Below are 26,293 nucleotides of genomic sequence, written 5' to 3'. Positions count from 1 at the left end.
AATCCCATTCATTATTCTTTTTGATGCTCAAATTGTCCCAACGTTGGCCCAGGGAAAACCTTTCATGTCCTTGTTTTCAAGCATAACAAGGTGTCTAGGTTCATTTAGTATATTTTTGCCCCATGAAAAGGGCCATTTCTTCAAGATGTCCTGTGTCTTTTTGGTGAGGAATGGTATTTAAAGACCACAATCAGCATATATTATGTGTTTATTGTTATTTTTAAGTTTTCTCCATGGAAAAAGTTAGGAAATGCATATTTAACAAAAGAAAATAAAATATTATGAGTTCCTACTTAAGTTTTTATTTCAAATTTAATAAAACTCTTTTTACTTCTTTGATTTCATACTTGTATTTCTTTCTATTACACTAAAAATCTTGATTCCAAATATAAAATACTAGTGGCCCGATGCACGAAATTTGTGCAAGGGGCTCGGCCCTCACAGCCCCGGGTTTGTCTGGAAGGTCATCCAGACAGTCATTCTGCTGTTCGGTCTAACTAGCATATTAGCTCTTTATCATATAGGATGTTAACAATATATTAGTTTAAAAATAACAATACTGATATTACTACTAAAAATTTTCCTAGTGAATGAGAGATTTTTTTTGCAGTTCTGTTTATCTTTAGAATACATTTCACTAAAAAATATAGTCAAATTACCTTGTTAAAATGCTTGGATTAATTATTTTCACCAATTTACTATACAGTTAAGTTCCTTTATTTCAGTTTGTTTTCAAGTTTTAGGATTCACTTATTTTGTCCATTTTGGTTTAGTTTTATTTTTTGAATCTATAAAATATGCTTTCAGAATTAAACCTATGTAATATAGTTTTATCAGAAAAGTATTTCTTCTGTTCTATGTCCTCTAATTTTCTCCGCTTCCCTATGGAAACTATTTTTTTTTTTAAATTCAGATTTGTTTTTATCTTTGCAGTATTTTCTTTTGCAAATATGTATGCATTCATATGTCCTCACCTATTTTACACCAATGCTAGCAGACCATGTATTCCTTATAATACACCAGATCAATGTTTTAGAGATCTTCATTTTTCTTGAAGGTTAGATAGACATCCAGTGCTAAGATGCACCATGGTTTATTTAACCAGCCACTTATTGATAGAGTTTTGTTTTCTAAAAAAAACAAAATCCTGTTTAAGTCATTTCATATTTTGGCCAATATGCCTTCAAGATCTATTTTTAGAAGTGGAATTGCTGCCCTGGCTGGTGTGTTCCGTGGCTAGAGTGTTGGCCCGCACACCGAAGGGTCACAGGTTCAATTCTGGTCAAGGGCACATACCTGGGTTGCAAGTTTGATCCCAGCCCCTGTCTGGGTATGTGTGGGAGGCAACCAATCCATGTGTTTCTCTCACATCGATGTCTCTCTCTCTCTCTCTCTCCCCCTCCCTCCCTCCCTCCCTCCCTCCCTCTCGCCTTCTCCCCCTCCTTCCCTCCCTTTCACTCTCTCTAAAAAAATCAATGGAAAAAATATCCTCGGTGAGGATTAACAAAAAAAAAAAAAAAATCAAATTGTTGAGTCAAAGGGTAGATGCAATTATATTTTTGTACTTTTTATAGGAATTGTGTCATATTGCATTGAAAGGGTTTTTAAAAACGATTTTGCAAATGTTCAAATTTAATATATAAGATTGCTTGAAATTTAGTGCATTCTTCAAAATCCTGAGTTACTTAATGAACCTACATGCTATTCCCACTAGTTTCTGAGACACGGCCTGGTACACAGTACCTTGGGTCATGCTTTAGGGCATCTGTGGTTTGTCTATGGAGACATGATATGTGAAAGAAGAGCAAAGAGGAGTCCAAGAGAGAATACATGTATTAAAAAGCAAAGGTGAAAGCCCAGCTCAAGCCTGTCTCTTAGGGAGCCTTCCCTGCTCACCCCAGGCCACAGGAGTCCCCAGTCCTCTGAGCTTCATTAGCTGTTTGAGTGACAGTTACCCTTTCCCCACACCAAAATTTTTGACACCTGGTTGAGCAAATATGAAGCACTAACAGGAATAACAGAGCTGTACGTTTGATATGCTGGGTACCTCATATATTTAAACTGAGGAGTTATTTTATGTAGAGTTGAATCTGCATTTCCCGAAGCATGTTCTGTGGGATGGTAATAAGGGTTACACGGCAAAATCAGTGTGACTAGGTTAGGTTACACATACCTAATGACATGGGATTCCAAAATCATGTCTAATGTCCCAGGCTTACCTGGGCACGGAATTCCCTTTTCACAGAGCTTCTCATGTTCATACTGTTCCATGGAACACACAGAACCAATATATAGGTCTTGTTTAAATGAAAATCAAAGGCATCTCTTCCGGTGGATTAACTTGTACAATTCTGTATTTTTGACTAACAATCTTTAATTTGTTTTCTTTCCAGATTGAATCATTAAAGAAAAAGGTGCAACAGAAGCAGCTCTTAATATTGCAGCTTTTAGAAAAGATATCTTTCTTAGAAGGAGAGGTAAGAAGCTGTTTCTTTAAGCTGGTGTGTCTTCCCTACCATTACATTTTATGTTGCTGAGCCTACCATCAACACTTAATTAAAAATATGGCTACTTCCTGGCCTTATAAAATGGATTGAAGGTTAACTGCCAGCACTGAAAATGAGCTTCTGACAGCTAGTTTTTCTTTGCCACCTGGCTCTCCTCAGCCCCGCCTGCCGCTCACCTCTGATGTAGGCTCTCATTTTTCTTGTTCAAGAATTTCCTTAGCAAGCCTGATAAGCTTTTGATTAATACTGATCATTGCCCACGCTTGTATAGTGCTTCATAATTTGCGAAGTATTTTCGCATGCATTCCTCACACGATTCTCTCCGCAGCTCTAAGCAAGGCAAGAGCAGGATTGTTATCTTTGTATTAACCAACGTTTATTTTTTTAAAAAAACATCTTTTTATTAATTTCAGAGAGGAAGGGATAGAGAGAGAGAGATAGAAAAATCAATGATGAGAGAGAATCATTGATTGGCTGCCTCCTGCACACCCCCTATTGGGGATCAAGCCCACAACCCAGGCATGTGCCCTTGACCAGAATCGAACCTGGGACCCTTCCGTCTTTAGGCTGACGCTCTATCCACTGAGCCAAATCAGCTAGGGCTTAACCAGTTTTTAAAGAGGAGGCACAGGGAAGGCAGGTGCTTTGCTCGGGATCACCCAGCTCAGTAATGCCAGGGCCGGGTGGAGAGATGGGCTCTCAATCCAATGTTCTTCTAGGAAACTAAGTCAACACGTTTTAGCGGTGACTTAATTTCACCCGCAACTTTAAAGCTATTTAGTATTCCTGACTTTCTGGCTTGAAAATCATTTTGGTGTTTTATATAAGTTCCAGAGAAGGAAATTATGGAGTTGGGGAAAAAATTGAGGGCTTAGGTATTAACTGGAGGAGAAGCCAAAATCTATTAGCTCTGAAGGGTATGTATTAAGAGCTTGGCATTGAGCCTCTTCCTTCTGAACCTCCATGAATCTCGCCTTGTCTGACTCTTCATTATAGTCTTTCCCTTGGGGACAGTCCAGGAGAGAAGGATGAAGTAAGGGGCCAGGAAAGAAGAGGCATTTATTAAGCACCTCGTGCTTATTGGGCACTGTTAATGACTTTCTATATCCTCTGTATAACATTGACGTTGAGTGGGATCAGACTTCTGCTTCCTATTGGCTGGGCGATGCTGGGGAAAGTTTCTTATAAAATGCGAATGTTAGCTGCATCTACGTGTGTGTGTGACTGTGCTGCGAGATGCATAGAGAGGGCCTGGCAGGTACTGAGCACTTGTTAACCTGTAACTTGTTAGTGTTGTTCTCTCTTTATTGAGAGGATGCCCAGTGAGTTAGATTATATTCTCCCCCATTTTACAGAAGTGGAAATTGAGGTGTAGGTGCATAAAGGAACATGCCCAATGTGGTGGAAGAGATGGGTAAGCCTGGATTCAAAGCCTGAGCTCTTAACCAGTATGTTTGTCGGGGTGGCGAGCTGGGTCTTCATTTACTCTGTTTTGGAGGGACTGCCTACAAAAGTCATAACCAGCAGTCCCTTAGTGCCCATGGGGCCCTGGAAGCAGATTCAAGGCCCAGGAATCTCAGTGTCCTGACAGCTGCGTCAGTCGATACTTGCCCTGTGCCATTCCTGTCTCCTCCTCTGCAGTCACTGGGTCCAGCTCCAGCCCTATCAATGGGCATTTCTGTTGTGAAGGCTGCCCTCTGAAATCAGAGCTCCCGTGAGGGGAATCACACCGTGCCCAGTGAGAGTCAGACAGTGAGTGTCGCAGTGGAAGCTCATAGGTCTAGAGAGAGGGTGGTTACAGGAGAGAAGAGAGAGATGCAGACAGGAGAGACAGTGCCCAGCAGCCCTGGCCGGGCTACTCAAGCCAGCTCTCCTCCTGGAGCTTATGAAGTGTCCCCAGGGATAGTGTGCATGGAGAAGGCCACACACATATTTGTGTTCTGTTTAATGCTTGATTTCTTCAACACATCTCCTTTCCTAATTTGGATTGTCTGGACCCTGAGATGTGGGTGTCAGCTCACCAGTTTCTTTGGGAGGTGATCCCAGGAAGCCCCACTGGGGGAGTGGGGCAGTGAGACAGGGAAGGGCCTAAAGCCAGTCCTGGGGGCCTTATTGAGGAGGTACTACTGTGGGGTCTCTAGGAGATGTTCCCCTGGCTCTGCGTTATCCTTCCCAGAAGTTCAGGAAGCTGGGCCTTTATCCACTCACTCCCGCCAGCCACTGGTTGAGGTCTGCGCCTGGGGGGCAGAGGGGAAGGGCTGTGGCAGATCTGCCCTGGGCAGAGAGGATGGGACTCTGGAGGCCCGAGGAAACCGCAGGTAAAGTGTCCCAGTGGGGTGTCAGGAAATGGGGAGTGTCCAGAGGATACCGATGGGGCTGGCAGTGTCTGCTGTGTGTATCTAATAAGCAAGATTGTGAGAACCAGTTTTTCCTGAGCATTTAAAGACTGGTTATAAATTGAAAAGATGAAATTCCCTTAACCTACTTAAATTCCACTACAAAGTTAGTATGGCTAATTTCTTTGGACCACTTCAAACATCCCCCGTAAACAGTAGACAAAACGTGTACGTAATAAGTTAATGACAAAACTGAATAATACATTTACACTTTAACCTGTTCTAAAATTTTAAATATTACAAGTCTAGTTTATTTCTTCACTGTTTCTGTTCTTGCTTTTTCTCTCTTCTAAAGGTGATTGTTTTACTTATTTCTGTGTTTTCTTAGACTTAACATCATTTGGGCACTTTCCGGACAGGAGCAGTGACCTCTCAGATCCAAAGGAGATAGAATCCTTTTCTGAATAGCTAAGGAGAGAGGATGTGGGTGGGTCCCCTGCTGATTCTTTTTTTTTTTTTTTTTAATATATTTATTGGTATTTTACAGAGAGGAAAGGAGAGGGATAGAAAGCTAGAAACATTGATGAGAGAGAAACATCAATCAGCTGCCTCCTGCACACCTCCCACTGGGGATGTGCCCGCAACCAAGGTACATGCCCTTGACCGGAATCGAACCCGGGACCCTTCAGTCCACAGGCCGACGCTCTATCCACTGAGCCAAACCGGTTTCGGCCCCTGCTGATTCTTAGGTCATAGGACTAGGTGGCTTCAGGGTGATTCACACTCAGGACCCGTAGTCATGGTGATGCATTGACCTGGTCATCAGCATTATTGGAAATGAATACATTCCTTATTACTATTCCACCATACGTAGTTGGACCATGTAGAGATTTCATCTCCTGGGACATGAGAGAGTGAGTCTGAGTACTTGGTTTTCCTCTCTCGGCTGTGTGACTAGTTGAGCGTGTTACAGACACACTGCTGACTGTTGCTTCCTTGCTCATTGTGTGCGACCGCTAATGCCATGGAATTGCTGCCCCTTTCTAACTGGTTGTATGACTACCAAGGCCAACCAGTCTTTCCATGGGCTCTGATGTGCTGGGATGACCTGACTTACAATTGATTCCTTTTGTTATTCTTTCCTCCTTAACACAGACATTTTATAAGCACACATATAATGAATACTCTGTAAAAGAAACTACACCACCTTAACTTAGTTTTAAAAATCTATGCAAATTGTCACATCTTATATTCACCCTCCTTTTTTTATTAAAACTATATTTTTGTACACTTTATATTAACTTTCCTTTTGAGTTACATTATGAACACAGGACATTTCTCAGACTCTTCTTGTTTCCATAATAATTATTTCCTCCTCCTCCTTGTTTTGTTGCTCAAATTGCCGCCACTCAGCTGGGAGAGTTCTGCTACCTTAACTGCCTTGCCCAGGTGCAGGGTTCCTTATGACCTTGGAGTCATTCTTGCTGCACAGGAACAACACAGTGTTCCAGACCCATTTCGTTTCTGTCCTGTCCCAGGGTGGGACACTGGCTTGTCTCCAAGCAACTCTGCTTCATTTTAGTGGAGAACTACATTGAAGATTAACTATCTGGCAATTTTTTTAGTAACAGGATTAGGGAAAATGCATATCTTTTTAAGATCATGAGGTCACACCAATGTTCTCCAAATTTATCTAATTACATTGCTCTACAATACAGGGTTCTGTTGGGTACTAAAAATATCTATTATGTTGATCTATTCTAATACCAGTAATTTTTATACTGTGACTTTTCACCCCATGCCTTAAGCCATAATTTTGCCAATGGTGTTTCAGATCTCTTTGAAAAGTTTTGGTAAACAAATTTGATAAGTTCCTATATTCTGTCTTATTAATAAAGTAGCTACTTTCTTTTAAGGGCCCAATTGCAGACGCTGGAGCCAGACTGTCTGAGTTCAAATCTCAACTCTGCCACTTACTACTTACGTGATCTTGAGCAAATTACTTAACTGTTCTGTGCCTTGGTTTGCTCATCTATAAATGGAAGTCCTCTCTTGGTATGGCATCCTCTCCACAGAGCTGTTACAGAGATTAAATTAGTTAATACTACATGATTAGAAAAGTATATGTGTTTATTATTTCTTCGGTTGTCTAGGTGTCATTGATACATATTTCTTCCTCCTCCTCTTCTTCTCTTCTTCCCCCTTCTTCTTTTAAATAGAGAAATAAGGATAATTTTGGTCCCTGGTTCATCATTTGTACTTACTGATGCTTATGCAATTCCCACCCCAACCAGATCCCCCCAAATTTGTCTAGCCTAGCCCCACTAGACTGCCTTTTCATCAACTCATTCAAATCTTCCTGATACAAAAATATGCCCATTCTTTTTTCCAAATTTTCATTTGCTCACCTCTTGAATAAGAAATATCCCATTTCCTACTTTTGATATAGAAGATATTCTCAAAATAAAATTCCAGCCCTAACCGGTTTGGCTCAGTGGATAGAGCGTCGGCCTGTGGACTGAAGGGTCCCGGGTTCGATTCCGGTCAAGGGCATGTACCTTGGTTGCGGGCACATCCCAGTAGGGGCTGTGCAGGAGGCAGCTGATCGATGTCTCTCTCTCATCGATGTTTCTAACTCTCTATCCCTCTCCCTTCCTCTCTGTAAAAAAATCAATAAAATATATTTTTTAAAAAATGAAATAAAATAAAATTCCAAGCATACATCTTCATTAGGTTGGTAAGCTTTCTGAAATTCTGCATAAATCCCATTTTACGTATTTTTTTCTGCTGGAAATCCTACATGTACAGCTGCATTTAAAAGTCAGAGGGAAGGATTCAAATGTCTTGGTTTGGTCCATCCTGCATTTAATGTGTATTGTGTGGTCCATAAATGTCTGTTGTGCATTCCTGGGACTCATTAACTTCCCTGTGTACTAGTGGGGCAGCAGCCTCAGGCATCAGGGCTCCATGCACGCACTTTATTGGACACACATTCTTGTTTAGTGTGTGTGCTACAGCCTTGCTGCTTGTTTCTCGGGCCTGAGAGAGTCGGGGGAGGTGGTGGCTGCCATGCATTTGTGACATAATTTCCAAAAGACTGCCAAAAGGTGCCATACCAAGCTTTTTCCTTCCTGGAAGACACCCAGCCTCCAGAGCCAGTGGAGGGTATGCATTTCACATCTAAACACAAGGTGGTGGTATTTGAAAGCAGGAAAACCCTGGAACTTGATTCCGGATCCTAGAGGCAACCTCTTAAGCGCACAGGCCAGGCGGTAGGCAGTCTGAGCTGCTCTTGTCGGTCCAGTTTAGTCGAATTCTGTAAGACTGGGAGCAGCAGGCAGTCTGTGTTTTCCTGTATTGGGCCCTGTCCATTTTATTTTTAAGTAGTTCTTAAATCTGTCCCTCCCTTTACAACTTTCCTTGTACTACCCAGGTTCAGGCTCTCACCACCTTTTCTTTTTCCCTTGTCAACGTTAATACATATTAATTTATGTAAATAAACTGCACCTATTTAAAGTGCATAATGATGGATGTTAACTAGACTTACTATGGGGATCATTTAGCAATATATACAAAGATCGAATCATTATGTTGTATATCTGGAACTAATATGCTGTATGTCATTATACTTTACTACAAAAATGAAGTGTATAATGCGATGGGTTTTGACAGTCATATATACCTGTGAAACCACCACCACAATCAAGAAAGAGAACATTCCCCTCACTCCCCAGCCAGCTACTCTGTTTCCCTTGTCAATCTTTCTTGCTAGGCAATCACTTTTTTTTTCCCTCAAGGAGGGGACACTTTTGTCACTCTGACCTGTTTGCATTTTATGTAAGTGGAATCATATGATATGTACTCTTCTTTCACTCAGCATTATGATTTCAGATGTATTGCAGGGTGGTAGTCCATTGTATGAATATAGCACAATGCATTTATCCATTCACTTGTTGATAAACATTTGAGTTGTTTCCAGTTGGGCTATTTTGAATAAAGCTGCTATGAACATTACTGTACAAATCATTATGTGGACATGTTTTTTTCCTCCTGTGTAAATTCCTAGGTCAAATAACTGCATTGTAGATGTAGGTTTAACTTTAAAGAAACTGTCAAACAGGTTGGTAAAGGGGTTGTAATATTTTATATTCCTACCAGCAGTTGGAGGGCTTCAGTTTCTGCACATCTGACTGAGTATTGTCAGTCTTTTTAATTTAGCCATGTTAGAGATTATTTGGTGGTATCTCTGTGATTTTTATTTGCATTTTGTGGTCACTAGGGATGTTGAGCATCTTTTAAAATGCTTATTGGCCATTTATATATCTATTTTTTGAGGTGTCTGTTCAAACCTTTTGCCCATTATTTTATTGATTCTTTAGTTTTCTTATTATTGTGTTAGGCGTACTTTGTATACTCTGGATTCCAGCTCTTTGTCAGATAAATGTATTGTGAACATTTTCTCTCATTCCATTTGCTTTGTCACTTTCTGGATATATTTTGAAGGTATTTTTGTTTAGGTTTTTATTTTTTATAAAGTTCAATTTATCTTTTTTTCCTTCTATGGCTTATGCTTTTTGCATCCTCTGAAATCTTTAGATTTTCTCCTATGATTTCCTCTAAAAATTTCATAGTTTTTGCTTTTTAATTTAGATCTGTGATCCTTTTGGAGGTCATTTTTGTGTTTTGTATGAAGTGTAAAGATTGATGATTTTTCCCCACCTAGATACCCACCTGCTTCCTTTCAGTATGTCTTTAATTCTTGATACTGATAATCGGTGCCACCCTCCTTCCCTGCCCTCCCCCTCCTCTTCTTTGGTCAGTCTAGCTATTGGGTTACCAACTTTGTTGATTCTTTTTTTAAAAAATTAAAATGGCTTCTAGTTTTATTTTCTTTATTGTCTGTTTTCCATTTTATTGAGTTTTGCTCTGACATTCATTATTCCCTCCCTTCTAATTATTTTGGTATTACTTTGCTCTTCATTTTCTAGCTTCTTGAGGTGGACCTTAGGTCATTGGTTATAGACCTCTCTTCTCTTTTAATGTAAGCCTTTAAAGCTATAAATGTCCCGCTAAGCTCTGCTTCAGCTACCATCCCACAAGCTTCGATGTATTTTCATTATCATCCAGTTCAAAATATGTCCTAATTTTCTTTGAGAGTCTTCTGTGACCTATGCATTATTCAGAAGTGTGTTGTTTAACTTCCAAATAGTTGTGGTTGTGTGTGTGTGTTTTGTTTTGTTTTAGATATCTTATAGTTTTTTATTTCTAATTTAAACATTATGGTCAGAGAACATGCTTTGTATGGTTTTAATTCTTTTAAATTTATTGAGACTTGTTTTATGACTCAACATATGGTTTCTCTCGGTTAAATATTGTGAAAAGAGTGTATCCTGCTGTTTTTGTGTGTGTTCTATAAATATCAATTAGATTTAGGTGGTTAATAATATTGCTTAGATTATTTATATTTTCCTGATTTTTGACATAATTGTCCTATCAATTGCTGAGAGGGGTTCTGAAATGTGTAACTATGGTTTTAGACTGTCCATTTCTTTATTTAATCTGTTATTTTTGATGGCATGTATTTTGATGCTCTATTAATAGGTACATACACATTTTTTATTGCTATGTCTTAGTGATGAATTAACCTGTTCATTATTATGAAATGTTAGTCACTACCTTTGTTCATATTCTTTGTCTTAAAGTCTATTGTATCTGTTATCAATATAGCCAGACCTGCCCTCTTATGTTTAGCGTTTGCATCGTATATATTTTTCATCCACTTATTTTCAACTGAACTATACCTCTATATTTAAAGTACATCTCTTATAGACAATATGAAGTTGGGTCTTGCTTTTTTATACATTCTAATTGTCTCTGTCTTTTCATTGGAGTATATAGTCTATTGATATTTAATTACTCTGATATTGTTGGATTTAGGTCTACCATTTTATTGTTTTTTATTCCCTTTGTTTTTGTTTGTTTTGCTTCCCATTTTCTTTTAATGATTTCAATATTTTTTAGAATTCCATTTCAATTTATCAATTGGAATTTTGCTGTGTGTCTTTTCTCTAATAGTGATTGCTCTAGGTATTAAAATATACATCATTAAGGGTTCCCAGTCCACTTAGAGGTAATATTGTACCACTTCATGTGAAATGTAGAAATTCTGCAATGATATAGGTCCATTTACCCCTCCCCCTGCTGTTGCAATTATTGTATGTATTGAATCTATATACATTATAAACTCACAATATATTGTTGTAATTTTTATTTTAAAAATCATATGTATTTTAAAGAGATTAAGAGAAAATATAATGCAACCATTAAAATATTTATAATAGGAAATGCTTATATAAATGAAAATAACGAAGTACAAAAGTATGTGTAATATAATCTATTTACGTATGAGAGAACAGGGGAGAATGGATGGGGGGGGGGGATGGGGGAGGAGGATGGGGGAACGAGAGAGAATGTTGATGTGCCCCTGGCAGGGAGCCAGCAGGGGTCTCCCATACTGAGTGTCAGGGGATAGATTCGGAGCCTGCAGGTCTGTCATGGCTTGTCAGCTGCTAGGGAATCTGGATTGAATTCCCTTCCTTTACACTTCACATTTATTGGAAAGAATTCATGGCTCTTTACACCCTCCAGGAGTTTGTATCCAAGCACCCATTCAGAGCGGGAGCTTCTGAGCTGTAACCCACATTCTTCCTCTCCAACAAACAAGTCTCTGTTTCCATAGAACTTTGAGACGTTTATGTGCTATCTAGTACCTTAGGACGGAGCCTCAGCTTCTGCTCCAACTTAAAGAGAAGACAAATGCTGAAACATTTTTTTTCTAGTTATGCAAATAATATGTAAAAGCATTTATACATTTTTTATTCAATAAATATGTATTGTGCATCTCTTACATGCCATGCTCTGAGGATATAACCAGTAAGATATATATGGTTATTGCCACGAGAAAATGTAGTCTAGCATTATAGAAAATAAGTAGAACTTTTAAGTACACATCTAAAAATCTCAATATACAGAGATAACCACTGTTAACCGCTTTCTGAATTTTTTGTGTAAGTTTTTGTCCATTAGATTTTAGGCACCATCATTTCATGTTTTCATTCCAATATCCTCAACTTTTTTTGCTCCTTTGTCCTTCATTTTCCCCATGGGGCAAATTTCCAATTCCCGAGCATGTGATCATCAACCTACGTAATGTTTGGCCCTGCCTTGAAAAAAAATAATTAGAATGCTAATTTCAATCCCAAAGAGATTGTTCTATTTTATATGTTTGAGATTCTGAATTTTCCACACCTATGAAATACTAATTATTAAGTTATAGAGGTATTTCTCATTAAATTAAATTAATAGAGTTACTCATTTTATAGTTTAATAAGGGAGTATTAAAAGCTGAACTTACCTTATTTATAATTGTAAAAATGCACTAAATATCTAAATTCCCATCAATAAGTTAAATAAATAATGTACATCTATACAGTGGAATGCTATGAATGCATTAAAAGAGTTTGTTGTTATAAAAAGAAAACTAATAAATGTGGAAAGGTATTCACAACAAATTGTTAAGTGAAAAACAGATTTAATATGTAGATCAGGATATTTTGTTTGTTTCCATTTATATAAAATTGGATTCATATGTATGTGCATGCACAGAAAGCTACCTGTAAGAATCCAATCTATGTATTTCTTCAATTCCTGCTGTATAAGAGATGCTTGATTAATACATTGTGATGGATGTCCATGTCATAGGGGAAAATCTGATAATACATATAAATTATATCATGTATATTTGTGGGGGAATATATTTGCTTTATTAAAAATACTCTTTTCTCCCGCATCTCTAGAATAATGAATTACAAAGCAAGTTGGATTACTTAATAGAAACCCAGTCCAAGACTGAAGTGGAAACCAGAGAGGTTGGAGTGGGCTGTGATCTTGTACCCAGGTATTTTGGAATTTCCTGTTTTTCTGACTCAAATTCTTCTTTGACTTAAAAAAATACTTTCTTGAGCTGTTATGATGAGAATTGCATTCTTTCTATCAAAAATATTTCTTCAAAGATAAGTGGTGACTGCTGAAGCATCTGAGTGGTTTCTGTGGGAGTTGCAGGGGGTGGGCGGGGGGGGACATTGTTCAGGGGGGAGGGAAGGTAAAGGAGAGATCTGGGGAGCCACTTCAGGGAGAGATTGAGTACCACTATCAGTGAGTGCATTTCTCCCTTCTTCTTCTCTCCCTCCCCCTCCCTCCCCTCCCCTTTCCTCCCCTCCCCTCCCCTCCTCTCCCTCCCTCCCTTCTTTCCTTCCTTCCTTCCTTCCTCCCTCCCTCCCTCCCTCCTTTCCTCCCTTTCTTCCTTCCTTCCTTCCTTCCTTCCTTCCTTCCTTCCTTCCTTCCTTCCTTCCTTCCTTCCTTCCTTCCTTCCTTCCTTCCACAGACATTGTGCCAGACAGTTATGACATGGAGAAGAATGAGATTTAGTTCCTGTCCCAGAGTGCAGCCTGGAAGGGGAGATAGATATTTGGTAGTGACTTACAACAGTGTGAGAGGGACCTGTGAGGGAGGGAGAGTCTAAATCTTGAACAAAATTCATCTATGCCCCAGCACCATAACAGAATATTGTCAAGCACTGAATCAGATTCATAAATAAACGATGTGCTTCAGTCATGAGCAGATATACCATAACCATAGCCTGTTGCATTCAGTTGCATTTCCGCACTAGAGGACTGACACATTCAATGTTAAGCTCCACATGCCCATGCCTAGGTCTCGTCCTAGTAAGATTAGAGCCTGGGAACCTGTAACCAACCCACCGTCTCTAGGTGCTCACAACTGTGCTTGACTCAAAGAGGACATAAAACAAGCTGATAAGAAGGATGCTGATGACATGTAGCTTGTGACTTAGGTCACCAAGGTCACGTTGTTCTCATTTACATTGCTTGTTTTCTGGTAAAAGCAAGGCAAATTTCATCACTCCGATATGATTAATAGAAAAAGTTTTTTAAAAAGAAAGAAAGAAAAAAGGGGGAGAAGATTATGTAAATAGACCCCAGGTCTCATCCATGTGGGATACAGAGTACATAATAAAAGTGTAGCCAAAAAGCGCCCTGGCCAGGTAGCTCAGTTGGTTAGAGCAACATCTCCATCTGCCAAGGTTGCTGGTTCCATCCCTGGTCAAGGCACATACAAGAATCAACCGGTGAATACGTAAATAAATGGAACAACAATGCCACGTCACTCTCTTTCTTTTTCTTTCTCTCTCTTTCTCTCAATAAATTAATGAAAAATTTTAAAAAGAAATTATTGATCATACTCAGGAACTCCTTTTGAAATATAGTTAGGCCATTTCCCTCCTTTTCATTTTTTAAGAACCAAGTGACTTAGTCCACTCTAATTGCCCACATAATAAATCTTGTTGGGCTAGGACAGGTCCAAAACTATGTCTGAAACCAATCAGTTGTTTGTTTTCTAATTCCCACATTTTGGCTTAAAACATGGTTTTCAATTTGTATGCCGAAGGATAGCCTGAAGCAAACTTTTATGGCGAAGTCATGAAACCACAAAGCGGTTTTCATAATGGAAGTGCTGACAGACCCTTAACTTATGGCCACGGTGAACTTGGAAGCCACTTCAGTATCTGAAAGCAGCTTTTCCATAAATGTAACATTTGGTCTCCCCCAGGATCCATCTTAGCACTTTAACTACCTGGGTCAATCAGCAGAGGAAATGAAAACTACGTATCCACATTTCCGAAAAGGCAGAATAATATTTCATTCGTTTCCTCACAAATATTTATTAAGTGCCTACTATGTGACAGGCACCATGCCAGCCAGGGTGGTGAGGACCACAAGGCCTTTAGAGATAATTTGGGGCAGTAGTTTTCCACCTGTGCTTCTTGGAACCGCCACGCTCTGTGCTAGGGCTTTGGGGCGAGGACATTAGCAAGGAGCTGGCTTGTGCGGACCCCCTCCCCACCACCACCATCACCAAAAGAAAACAAACCGAGAAGAACTCAGCTTTTAGTGTGTTTTATAGTTGGATTCCAAGTAAGATTTTGTTTGAATAAAGAGTTCTGTGATCAAACAAATTGGAAGCCCTTGGTCTAGCTTAATCCCCATGTTTTATAGACACCAACACTGAGGCCCAGAGAGATAAAGTGACGACTGGAAGCCACACAGCCCGGATTAGAACCAGGCTTTCTGAGTTCTGGTGTGGTACATTTGTGGTTTTAAAATAATAAATAGAGTCACTAAATTGTGTTGTGTATGTTCCAACAAAATTCCTGGTTCTTATTTGGACTTCAGACTTGCGTCTAACCAATACAAGATTCATGGTGTGTTCCAGAATATTTTACAAACAGGCTCCTCCACAGTGTTTTAGATCAACGGAAGTACTGAGTTACGCCTCAGGGATGTACGGGTTTTGGTTCTTACTCCCTATTCTTCTCCCACAAAGGACTCGGCAGTGTGGTCTGGCTGGGGGCCTCGGGCTGCAGGTGTGCCCTGACCGGCCAGCTGTCAGCTGAGCACTGCCTTGGGCAAGCTACGTAATCTCTCTTAAGCCTCAGTGATTTCCACCTTAAAATGGGAATGAAGATGACAATATCAGATCTCAGAGGGCTGCTAAGAGGATTACATGAAAACATGTGTACAAAGTGTTTAGCATGGTAACTAGACCTAAATTAAGCACTTCCTAAATAATAGCTATTATTACTATTAACCAAGTAAAATCTCTGACTTTACTTGTAAGACATTGTATCAAATATAAATGAATTTGTGTGTGCTAAGACAATGTATCCAAGTTAATTCTTATTGGTGGTTATTAATGACCTTGTTAAATGTATTAATAGCTTATTCAAGGGCGTAGTGCTTTAGTATGCATTGAGCTCCTCAGTTAAGCTATCAGTGGTCTGAAACCCTCTAGACCAGCCATGGGCAAACTACGGCCCGCGGGCCGGATCCGGCCTGTTCGGCTGTGGGGCCGAAAGAGCGGAGGGTTCTCTTGCTCTCCCCTCCGCTCCTTTACTTTGAATTTATATTAGTTCACACAAACACTCCATCCATGCTTTTGTTCCGGCCCTCCGGTCCAGTTTAAGAACCCATTGTGGCCCTCGAGTCAAAAAGTTTGCCCGCCCCTGCTCTAGACAGGCCTAGTGGTTGAAGAGGCTCTGTCAGCTGAGACATCAGAGTGGCCCCAGCGGGTCCCAGACCCCGGCACAAAATCTCACTGTAGGGTAGCCCTACGACTCATTTCTCCTTACACCTGCAAGGGCTATAGCTGTGCTATGGCTAATAGCATCTGTCTGTTAGAGCTGCTCTATATTGATGCACTACTGAAAAGAATTGAAATCAGCCTTTTCCTTACTTACAGAGCCATCAATCCCCTTTAATCATCTCCTTTCTTCCTCCCCACACACACATTTCCCCCATCACTGCCAACACTGGGTATCTTACTGACAGGGATGCTAGGGTGCCATCCCCTGGTCTAGCATTTATTTCATGACTGACTGAATGAAAGATATACACCAAGTGGGGTCTTAGGCAGCTGATCTGTATTATGTTATGATCCTATATAATAAAGAGCTGATATGCTAATTAGACCAAACAGCAGAACGACCGTCCGGGTCCCTTGCAGGAATTTTGTGCATTGGGCCTCTCGTTTATTTAATAAAGGACTCGGAAAAACATTTCTTGCTTATATTTTACCTCTTTGTTATTATTATCTCTCTCCCCCCACTAGAATGTAAGCTTCATGAGGGCAGGGATTTTCATCCATTTCACTAACTGCAGTCTCTCTGGGACCTACTTAGAATAGTACTTCACACATAATAGGCACGTATATCTGTTGATTGGAGCCATCCCGCTCTAGCATTTGATAGTCCTTCTTAGCAGAAGAATGCCTGCTTCTTACCCTTGGAGGACTTTCCTCTCTCGGTTCTCTCCTACCTCCCTGGCCTGTCCGTCGTGTTTTTTGATGGATCCTCTTTTTCCTCTAAGATCTCACTGTAGGAACTCCTCATGGTTCTAGCTTGGTACAGTAGTTCCTACAAAGATGGCATCCAGTCTCCTGGCTTTACCCTGTGGCTGAGCCATGAAGTAGTTGAATCTCTCTGTCTTGCATACAAGTCTTCATTTCCTGCTGCTTGTTGGACGCTCCCAGCTTATGTCTGCTTGATCTTCATACCCCGGGATCCATCACGGAGCCAGTCAGTCCCTCTATCAAAGTCAGTTTCTCTTAGTGGTGGTTGAATACTTGCTGGAAGTTAAATCTGGGTTTAGGTCCTGGATCTGCCTCCTCTTTCTACATCCACTGCTGTGCAAGTCAGTTTTCTCACCTAGAATAGCAAGATAGTAATTCCCTTAGAAGCTTGCTGAGATGAGTAAGAGAGAGACATAGGGTCCCCAGTGCAGTGACCACAGTTGCATATTTTCTTTTGCTGCTACTGCTTTCCCAGTTACCTAAGTTCAATGTACTGCAGTCACCTTTGAGACACGATTGTTTGCTCCTAGACTCACTCACTCATACAGTGCTGTCCTTTTCCTTCATGACTTGCTTCATATCTTTCTTTTCCCACTGCCTGAGGTTAGTTAGTGTCATGTCTAACCTCTCAACCTCCAGGCTCTTCTCTTCAAATCCTTCCCCTCCTTCATCTAATCTCTGCTACACAAATTCCTGGACAGCAAGGATCTCTTAATGGAGCAAGGAGAAGGGGAAGAAGCGAGAAGGTACTCAGTGTGATTTCAGGGGCTTTTAAACTCTTATTTTTAAAATAAAAGATTGAACCACTTTATTTGAAAGGTTTGATGTATGCTAATTAAAGCCATGGAGAGCAATTTCAGGTCAGCTAACCTTAGTTCACAGAGAAAAGTGAAAACAAAAATAACAAAAGAAAAGAGGCCTCTTACTCCTGCCCCGAGTAAAACCTGGTTTCCAGCAAACTCATAAATTATGTCTTAATAGGTACAATTTAATGAAAAATATTCCCTGTGGTCATAAGTGCCGAGCACACAGTAAGCACTTTAAAATGCCCACATTTTCAAATTTCTGTTGCAGAGACCAGAACACAAAGTAGCTTTTGTCACAACTTTAGTTGCTGATTCTGCTATCATTCCCCCAGGGGAATTTCCTCTTTATGGATTTATAAATGGTTAACAATAGCCTTAATGTGTTAAAGAAAATGGTTAAATTTCAGTTATATGGTTGAAAAATTTTTAAATCTTATTGTTCTTAAATCTTATTGTTTCCTAGCGATCAGCTGAATAAAATACCTCACTCTTTTTGGTTGGGCTGTATGAGCCTGTTTTTGAAACCCGGAAGGTCCACCTTTATAAATATTTCTGCACTTTACAGCTTTTAGGATATTGTCACCGGAGACCATTTCTGTTATAGGGAATTTTCACAGTGGTTGGCAGAAATGGCCATCTGGCTTCTGCCCCTGGCACTCCACGAACCTGCCTGGTGAAGTCACTGCGGACCCCTGGGTTGCCAGATCCTGTGGCTTCCTCAGTGTGGCAGGTGACACTCTGAGCATCCTTCTCAGCATCTTTCGTCCTCTGGTTCCCTCCGTCACCTGCATGTGGAGTGAGGGCTCTGTGCCTGGCCTGAGTGAGCTTCTGGGGCCGTGAAGATGAGTGAGATGCAGTTTTCACCCTTCAAGAACTGACACCCAGCAGAGGAGACAAATGCATGGACCAGAGGGTGCCATGGGGGTGCTCCCAGTGTGTCAGAAGCCTGTGTGACAGGCCTTTTCAGGGTGTTACGGTGAGGGTAAGGCGGAGGGCTTGGAAAGGACGTATTGAATCAGTTGGGGAGAGACATGTGAAGTTTAAAACCCCCCCAAACCCCTGAAGCCTTTGGTGCCTCTCTGTCCCCTTCTGAACTCCTTAGGGGAGCACAAAGGGCCCTTCACCACATCTCAGCTTTGCCTACTTTCCATTTTGAAGTCTTTGCTCCAGTTGAACCAAGCGTGTCTCCTTTCGCACCTGCGGCCTTCGTGTCCACCCTTCCTGGCTTGGCACATGCTGTTTCTTCTGCCTGGAATTCCCGTCTCCTCCTTGCCCACTTGAGGAATGCCTGGGAATCCTCCAAGATTCACCTTCCCTGTGCGGATTTCCAGATGCCCTCCTAGTGATGCTAGCTTGTTCTGCCCTCAGTTTGCCCATAATCTATTAATTTCTCAGGGTACTGGCCGGAAGGGAATATTGAAGAAACTTAAATGAAGGGACTATTTGTAAAGACTTGGACACCTTTAAGGAAGATAAGCAAAGGACAGTGGCAGAGTCTGGGCCTAAAGAGGCAGGGGTGAAAGCCAGTGGAAGAGGTAGAGGGTAGGGCTGTACCTGTGGCCTTTGCCAGAGGAGTATAGCCACCTGCCACCTGCCACCTGCCACCTGGCCAGGAGGGAACAAATGTTCTGACCTCTCTGTCCTCCTGTTTTCTCATCTCCCGCTATCATGTCCCAATTGGTCAAATGACCCAATGAACGGTGAGGGAGTCCATTGATGCTGACCTTCAGATCAGCTTCTCAGGGCTGAGAGTGAGTGGAGAAGGGGGAAAGTAGATCTGAGGGGGCAAATGGAGCTCTTTATGGCTCTATTAGAGTTGTGCCCAATACATAATCTTAAAATGATTTATGTACGTATCTTTCCCACCAAATTATGAGTTCCTTCAATGCATGTTTTATATTTTTCTAAATCGTGGATGTCTTGCACGTGCTAAACCTGTACAATTTGCTACAAATAATGGTCCCTTTTGTAACATTTAAATGAAATATTCAACTGCATTATTACCGTCTATTTTTAAGTGTCGAAAAGCTATTTCCTAGAGTTGACTTACCCAAGAGCATGGAGAGTTTTGTTTCATGTTCCTCACCAGCCTTTTCTCATTTCTCAGCGAAGCACATCGGACCCGTGAAGTCTCCGCAATGCCTTCCAGGAACTATGCCCCATACGCACGAGTCCTGGAGTTAACCATGAAGAAAACTCTGACTTAGGCCCTCAGAGACGTGCACTTTTTACAGATGGACAAAGGCCCTGGGACCCGATGGCTCGAAGTCTGGAAAGGGTGACTGTTGCTTCTTCGTATATGCAGTTTAAGCCAGAATGGAAATTGCTGCGGTTCTGATCCATTTCATAAGATGTGAAGGAAAGTGGAGGCGGAGGGGGAGGGCAGGAGAGAGGTTTACAAGGTCATATTTCAAACACCCAACCAGCCTATTCTGCTGTCCTGGGCCATTGTTAGTTTTCCACGTAGTATACGCTGAAGTCCTGTCAGAAGAATTCCCTCACAATCTATTTTGTTTTACTAGACTTCAGTTGGGAGGAAAAAGGGCATTCATTTGAAATTTCATGCTATTCCGGCCAGGACCATTTGTTACGCATGAAGGCTTTGTTTACCCGTAAAAGTATTAGAGGCAGTATTTCTCTGGAACAGAGAAGCCTGCCCACAAGAGCATGGGCACCCGGGGAACTTGATGGGGGGTGTGGGGTGTGGGGTGGGGGGTGGATTGTTCCCAGCACAAGTGCGGTCGGTCTCCTCTCGGTTGTGTGCAGCATTGAGGGAACCCTTGGAGATGGTCCTCGTGTGGGCAGACATGCTTCATTCTGACCTGCCGATCCCTTGGTTTAATCTGTGCCTTATGCCTCTGCGGAGCCAGCTGAAATCACTGTATTTATTCGACCTGTGATTTTTTTTCTTTCTCATTTTAACTGAAAGAGAATTTTGTATGTTATGGAAATTTAATCATGTCATGTTTTCAGTATTGATTGGTGTTTTTGTTAAACGAATGAGTAATTTGTTCATGCATGCTCTACTCTGATATTATAATTACCCGTGTCACATCTGTTTAATAAATGCCGTATATTTTGTTCTACTGATGTTGTCTCTGTGTTTCACCCATGACCATGGACAAGGGGTCGAGAGTGGAATCAGACTCTGGAGTGGGTGTTAAGGTCAGGGCATGGTGAGCTTTCAGTTAGCATAATCCATAGAAGCACTTATGAACCATAAGGTGTGTGTATGTGTGTGTGTGTGTGTGTGTGTATTTTTAAACTCTGAAACTTAACTAGTTAACTCTCCTTCTGAAAAGAATAAGATACATGGTTATAAAATACAAAAGTAGTTTTTACTTTAAAAAATCACCCTCCCTTTTGCCCAATTCCCCTCTGCTCTTACTTCCCTACTTCAAAAAAATAAAGCACCAAAGGAATAAAGCAAAGGAACTCAGTTGGGTAAATCCCTGTGAATCAGGATAGTGTAAAAAGGACAATGTGCATTTTTGAAGCCAAACTGGTATTTAAATTATGATTGTAGGACCTTGGTCAGTCATCAAAGCTTCATCTTCTAAGAACCTGGGATAATCACTCCTACCTGGTAGGCTGATGTGAGTGCCAAACGAGGTATTTCACACAGAGGCACTGGCCGGGTGCTGAGCGCAGGAGCAATTGCTTCATTCTGAAGGTTTAATTTTAAGGCTCTGCTGCCTCCTGGTTCCCCTCATGGGGATGTCCCAGCCGTGAGAAACCATGCCCAGAAAAGGAGCATCTAGGACAAAGGCAGCCCTTGGGAACGGGAGAGAGAAGCTGGACTTGGAGTGGCAGAGAAAACTGGGAGCCCCAGGCTTCTAGAGAAGCTGGCTGGACAGCCATTTCTAAATGAAATGCCACACAGGAAAGAATGTGGGTTTTAATGGGAGCAAGGCAGAGATGAACACTGCTCCGTGAGCACCGCCACATTCCCTCCTTTCTCTTTCCTAAAATAAGAACGAAAAAGGGAAAAAATTAGTGGGTAATTTTACATTCAAAGAATACAATGGATCATTCTATAGCATTAAAGGTGGTCTATCTGGGGCCTTTGTATTTTTTTTATCCTCACCCTACGTTATGTTTATTGATTTTATTTATTTGTTTATTTTTTTTTAGAGAGGGAGGAAAGGGGAGAGAGAGAGAAACATTGATGTGAGAAAGAAACATCGATTGGCTGCCTCCCTTACACGCCCCAACTGAGGATGGAATCCATAACCTAGGTATGTGCCCTGACTGGGAATCAAACCTGCAACCTTTTTTTTTTTTTTTTTGGTGTATGGGATGACACTCCAAACAACTGAGTCACCTGGCCAGGGCTGGGGCTTTTGCATTTTTAAATATATCTTTAACATGTAGAGAATTCTGAACATTATTTGAACGATTCAGAAAGACAAAGTGAGTTCCTGAGCAGTATAGACTGAAATGAAATAGAGATGACCCTTCTTGATCCTTTGTCAACATTAACTCTAGTGACCCCTGACCCACTACCTGAAAGAGTCAAACTCTTCATCTCCTCCTGAGCGGGTCACGTGTAGAACTGGCAAAATGAACTCTAACATGACATGGCAAACTTACTCTATTGAAATGAAGAACAGCAGTATATATAACTTAAAAAAAAGATAACATCCCATACTATACTATTCCTCAGTTAATACTTTTATTCTAGTTCTTCCAGATTTCCTTACACCCACACACACCATTTATTTTGTTTTGTTCTTAAATATGCTCCTATTCTGAGATGCAGAATGTGCTCAGCCACTTATAGAATCCCTTCAAACCCCTGTAAAATGGGGACAGTGACAGTTCTTTCCTAAGTGGGGTTGGTGTGATGATTAAGCAAGTTAACATCTGTGAGGTTCTTAGAACAGTGCTTGGCATATAGCAAGCACCCAATAAATGCCGCCTGTTACCATTGCATACTTTTGTAACTACTTTGCACTTATTATGGTAATTCTATGTATCTACACCATTGTTTCTTATAATTAATTGGATTCCAATTTATTGATGTTCTATGATTCTCTTGACCTATTCCTTATTGTTGGAATTTTGCTCCCTTTGAACAATCTTCTGATGAACCATCCTGTACAATATGTCTTTGTACATTTGCCTAATTATTTTCTCAGGATAAATTCCTAGAAAAGGAATTGCTGGGTCAAAAGTTATGTATATTTAGGTCCAATTTGGCCTGTGGAAATTTGAATCCATTGAAACTCTCACCCACAGAATGAGAATGTGGTTTCTCAGCCTCTTTGCCAGCATTGGGGATGAGAAAGGAAGGCATGTACAAAGTTGCTTGCTTTAAGCAGACGCATATGTCCTCCAAACAGGCCGGCAGAAAGTTCCTTCAGGATATTGCCTTTGGAGACCTGAGCTCAGGGATTGCAGGTGTGATCTGCAGGCCTGTAGCATCTCCACGGCCCAGAGAGTGCCTGGCAGCTGACAGGAAACAGGATTGGGCTCAGAGGAGAAGTTGTCCCCCGGGTCCCGGAATCAGAGAGGGCCTGCTGCTTAGTGAGCCAGGAGCAAGAGCCAGCTATGAGACAGGGAAGTTCAGGCTATGGGGTGTGAATCTGAGTGGGACATGCCCCGGAGGGCAGATTTCAGAGCTAGCCAGGGAGAGGAGAACATTTGGGAAGTGCTTGGAGTAGGGGGGTGTGACATGGTCCCCATTAGAGGGCACACTAACCAAGGATGTACCAGTATGTCTACTCTGGGCACCCACTTTCTCCCTAGCAAATGCTATCTGCCTGCTTTAGGACCTTCAGGGTGGTCCTCAGAGCAAGGGGTGGGGAGCTCAGGCTACATCAGACCCTGGTGCTTTTCTTGACATCCAGACTCAGCGGTTCAGTTCAGGTCAACCAGCACATGCCAGGTGCTGTGTGCCAGGTGCTGCGTGCCAGGTGCTAGGAAAACACAAATGTGCACCTCAAGACCTTGTCAATACCAAAACCTGTCCCAGTGAGTCAGGCTCCTCCTGACTTTTGGCTGTCTCTGCCCACCTTTCCTACTCTCATAGCTAATCATTTATCCTCACATCGATTTTCTGTCTCTCCAGTGATGTAAGCACCTTGGAAGCAGTTTCCCATACATAATTTGGAGAGGATCATTCCCAACCTTGATGAGCATGAAGAAATCTACAAAGGAAAAGTATTCCAGAAAGGGCCTTGGTGGGGGAAGTAAAGGAGCCCGAGATTGCTGAGGCAGCACAGCTTACATGCACTGCCTCTCCACAACAGTCCTGTGTGGAAGGTATGTCACCACCATTTTGTACATAAGGCAACTGAAACTCAAAGAGATGAAACTCAAACTCAAAGCCTGTCTGATTCCGGAACACAGGTGGGAGGCCTGGACTCGGTCCCAGGTCTGCCACTGAATCACAATACCCCCTTGGTTAGGCCCCAGTAAGAAGTTTTGCCTAGGAAGCAAAAGGAATTGCACCCCGCACATAGCCTTGCTGTGCAGATCACATGAAATAGCATGGAAAATTTTCCAGTTCTGCACCAGAGGCATGCCAGTAATTGATACCTGCTACGATTACTAGTAATTGCTGGGAAGGAGGCGTGGCACCATGAATACTTGCAAAGCCAGTATCTCCTCTCATTGGACATACATTGTACAGAAGGAAAGTAGGGGATTGTGGTAGTGGCTGGATAAGCAGGAAGTTAGTCTCCTTTTCCTCCTATACAAATTTGAAAAGAGACCAGAGGTAGATGCTGCTAAATTTGGGGGTAATTGGACACTGCAGAATTAGATTACTAATATGTGGTGAGAAGTATCAATGAAAGAAGTTTTCTCACATGTGAATATCCAATTGTTTTAGCACCATTTGTTGAAAAGTCTACCGATTTTCCATGGAATTGCCCCTGTAGCGTTGTAGAAAGTCAATTGGCCATACAGTCATAATTCTACTTCTGTCCTCTCTATTTTGTTATATTGATTCAGTTGCCTGTCTTGACATCAATACCCCCACTGTCTTGGTTACTGTAGCTTTACCATAAGCCAGGTAGTCTCCAACTTTGCTCTTCTTTTTTGAAGCTGTTTTGGCTAATCTAGGTCCTTTGCATTTCCATATGAATTTTACAGTCTGTCAGTTTCTACCAAAGGGCTGCTGGGGTTTTGATGGGATGGCACTGGATAGATAGGTCACCAAGGAGAATGCCAAGACCTGCCTGTGAATGTCAGGCCAGCTCGTAGCAACATCACAGCCTCGCTGGCAGTACTAGGTCAGCTCCTGGAACCAGGAGTGACTTCGCTCTTCTTCAGCTGGGAAGGTACCAGGTAAAAACTTCCATAATGTATTTTGATAAAGGTACAGTATAATCTTTGTGGAATTCCCAACAAAGTTTATAAGAAATATTTAATGTGTGCCCAAGGGCCATAAAACTGATGTAATTTGGATGCAATAAAATATAAATAAATGGCAAACAGTTCTTGGGGGTTTTCTCTTAATTTTTCAGTACATACTTTAGAGTTTTAACATACAGCATTTACAGCATTCACCTTCCTGCATTAGGGGTGGGGGGGGCGGGTTGAGAAATAATTAGTAGGCAATTTTTTGGCCCTGGGACTTTTCTTGTAAATGTTTTCTTTGGCAGCCTTACTCTTGAGAACAGGAAGTTACTCTCTTGTTACAGATTTAAGACTTTTCTGAGCCAAATAACAGAAAGCTGGATTAGTTCTGAAATGAAAGGGAGAAAAAACAACTCTAGGCTCTTGCTGGAGATTAATGGCATCTCGCAAATGTTTTAATTCCCCCCTTTTCTCTTAACTTGCCACCTCCTAAACAAAACACATTCGGCCAGAAAAACCTTAACTGGTCACTTTGTGGCCCAACTCTAAAAATAAAAGGTCTTTAATTTATTTAAACATTTTTGGGGTGCTGAAGGAAAATAAATTAAGGGTTATCTTGAGTTAACCTTTCTTCCTTACAAAATCTCCAATATGAATTTAGAGTAGGAAATGTTATAAAGATGCTAATGTGTCTACACTGATCATAAAAATTCGCAATTTTCTTTGACCTTTTAAAATGGCTTTTGTCATAGATAAAAATGTTATATCAAGCTTTGTGAACAATGCCTATGTTTTGTTTGAGATGCTCGAAAACAGTTCTTTAGGAATTGTTCAAAATAACAGGATGCTTTGACTAGAGCAGTGGTCGGCAAACTCATTAGTCAACAGAACGGCAAACCGCGGCTCGCGAACCGCAGTTTGCCGACCACTGGACTAGAGCACTTATTAGTCTGACTATAAAATAAGGAAACTGGCCTCCCCTCTCCCCAAAGAAAGGCTGTCCTTTTGAATTAAAATTCACACTTAATTCCAGGGAGTGGGGGTGGGGGGGGGGTGGGATAAAAACAAAACCCTGTAGTCTCAATGAAGTTTATAATATGAGGGGATATTAAATTTATGAATTATCTGAGAACCACTTGTGGGGATTCTTTTTTTAAAATAATATATTTTTATTGATTTCAGAAAGGAAGGGTGAGGGAGAGATAGACAGAAACATCAACAATGAGAGAGAATCATTGATCCGCTGCCTCCTACACCCCCCCCCCCCACCACCACTGGGGATGGAGCCCACAACCCAGGCATATATGCCTTGACCAGGAATGGAACCATAACCTCCTGGTTCATAGGTCGA

The 26,293-nt window shown here is 41.3% G+C and overlaps 1 protein-coding gene across 3 annotated transcripts in view; it reads left to right on the top strand.

Annotated features, from left to right (window-relative positions):
- MYZAP (myocardial zonula adherens protein) overlaps positions 1-20,720 on the top strand; it is an 88,035-nt gene extending 67,315 nt beyond the window's left edge. For 2 of the 3 annotated variants that reach the window (XM_080662447.1, XM_080662449.1), the window contains 3 exons: positions 2,394-2,477; positions 12,700-12,800; positions 19,742-20,720. In XM_080662447.1, the coding sequence (XP_080518573.1) occupies positions 2,394-2,477; positions 12,700-12,800; positions 19,742-19,841 (285 nt within the window). In that variant the 3' untranslated portion in view covers positions 19,842-20,720. Of the gene's footprint in view, positions 1-2,393; positions 2,478-12,699; positions 12,801-13,286; positions 13,853-19,741 lie in introns of those variants that run through there. The other variant, XM_080662448.1, reaches the window with a different exon arrangement.
- The last annotated feature ends 5,573 nt before the right edge of the window (positions 20,721-26,293 follow it).

This window comes from Plecotus auritus (assembly GCF_963455305.1).
Source record: "Plecotus auritus genome assembly, chromosome: 1".
NCBI lineage: Eukaryota > Metazoa > Chordata > Mammalia > Chiroptera > Vespertilionidae > Plecotus > Plecotus auritus.
This window is presented reverse-complemented; position numbering and strand designations above follow the sequence as displayed.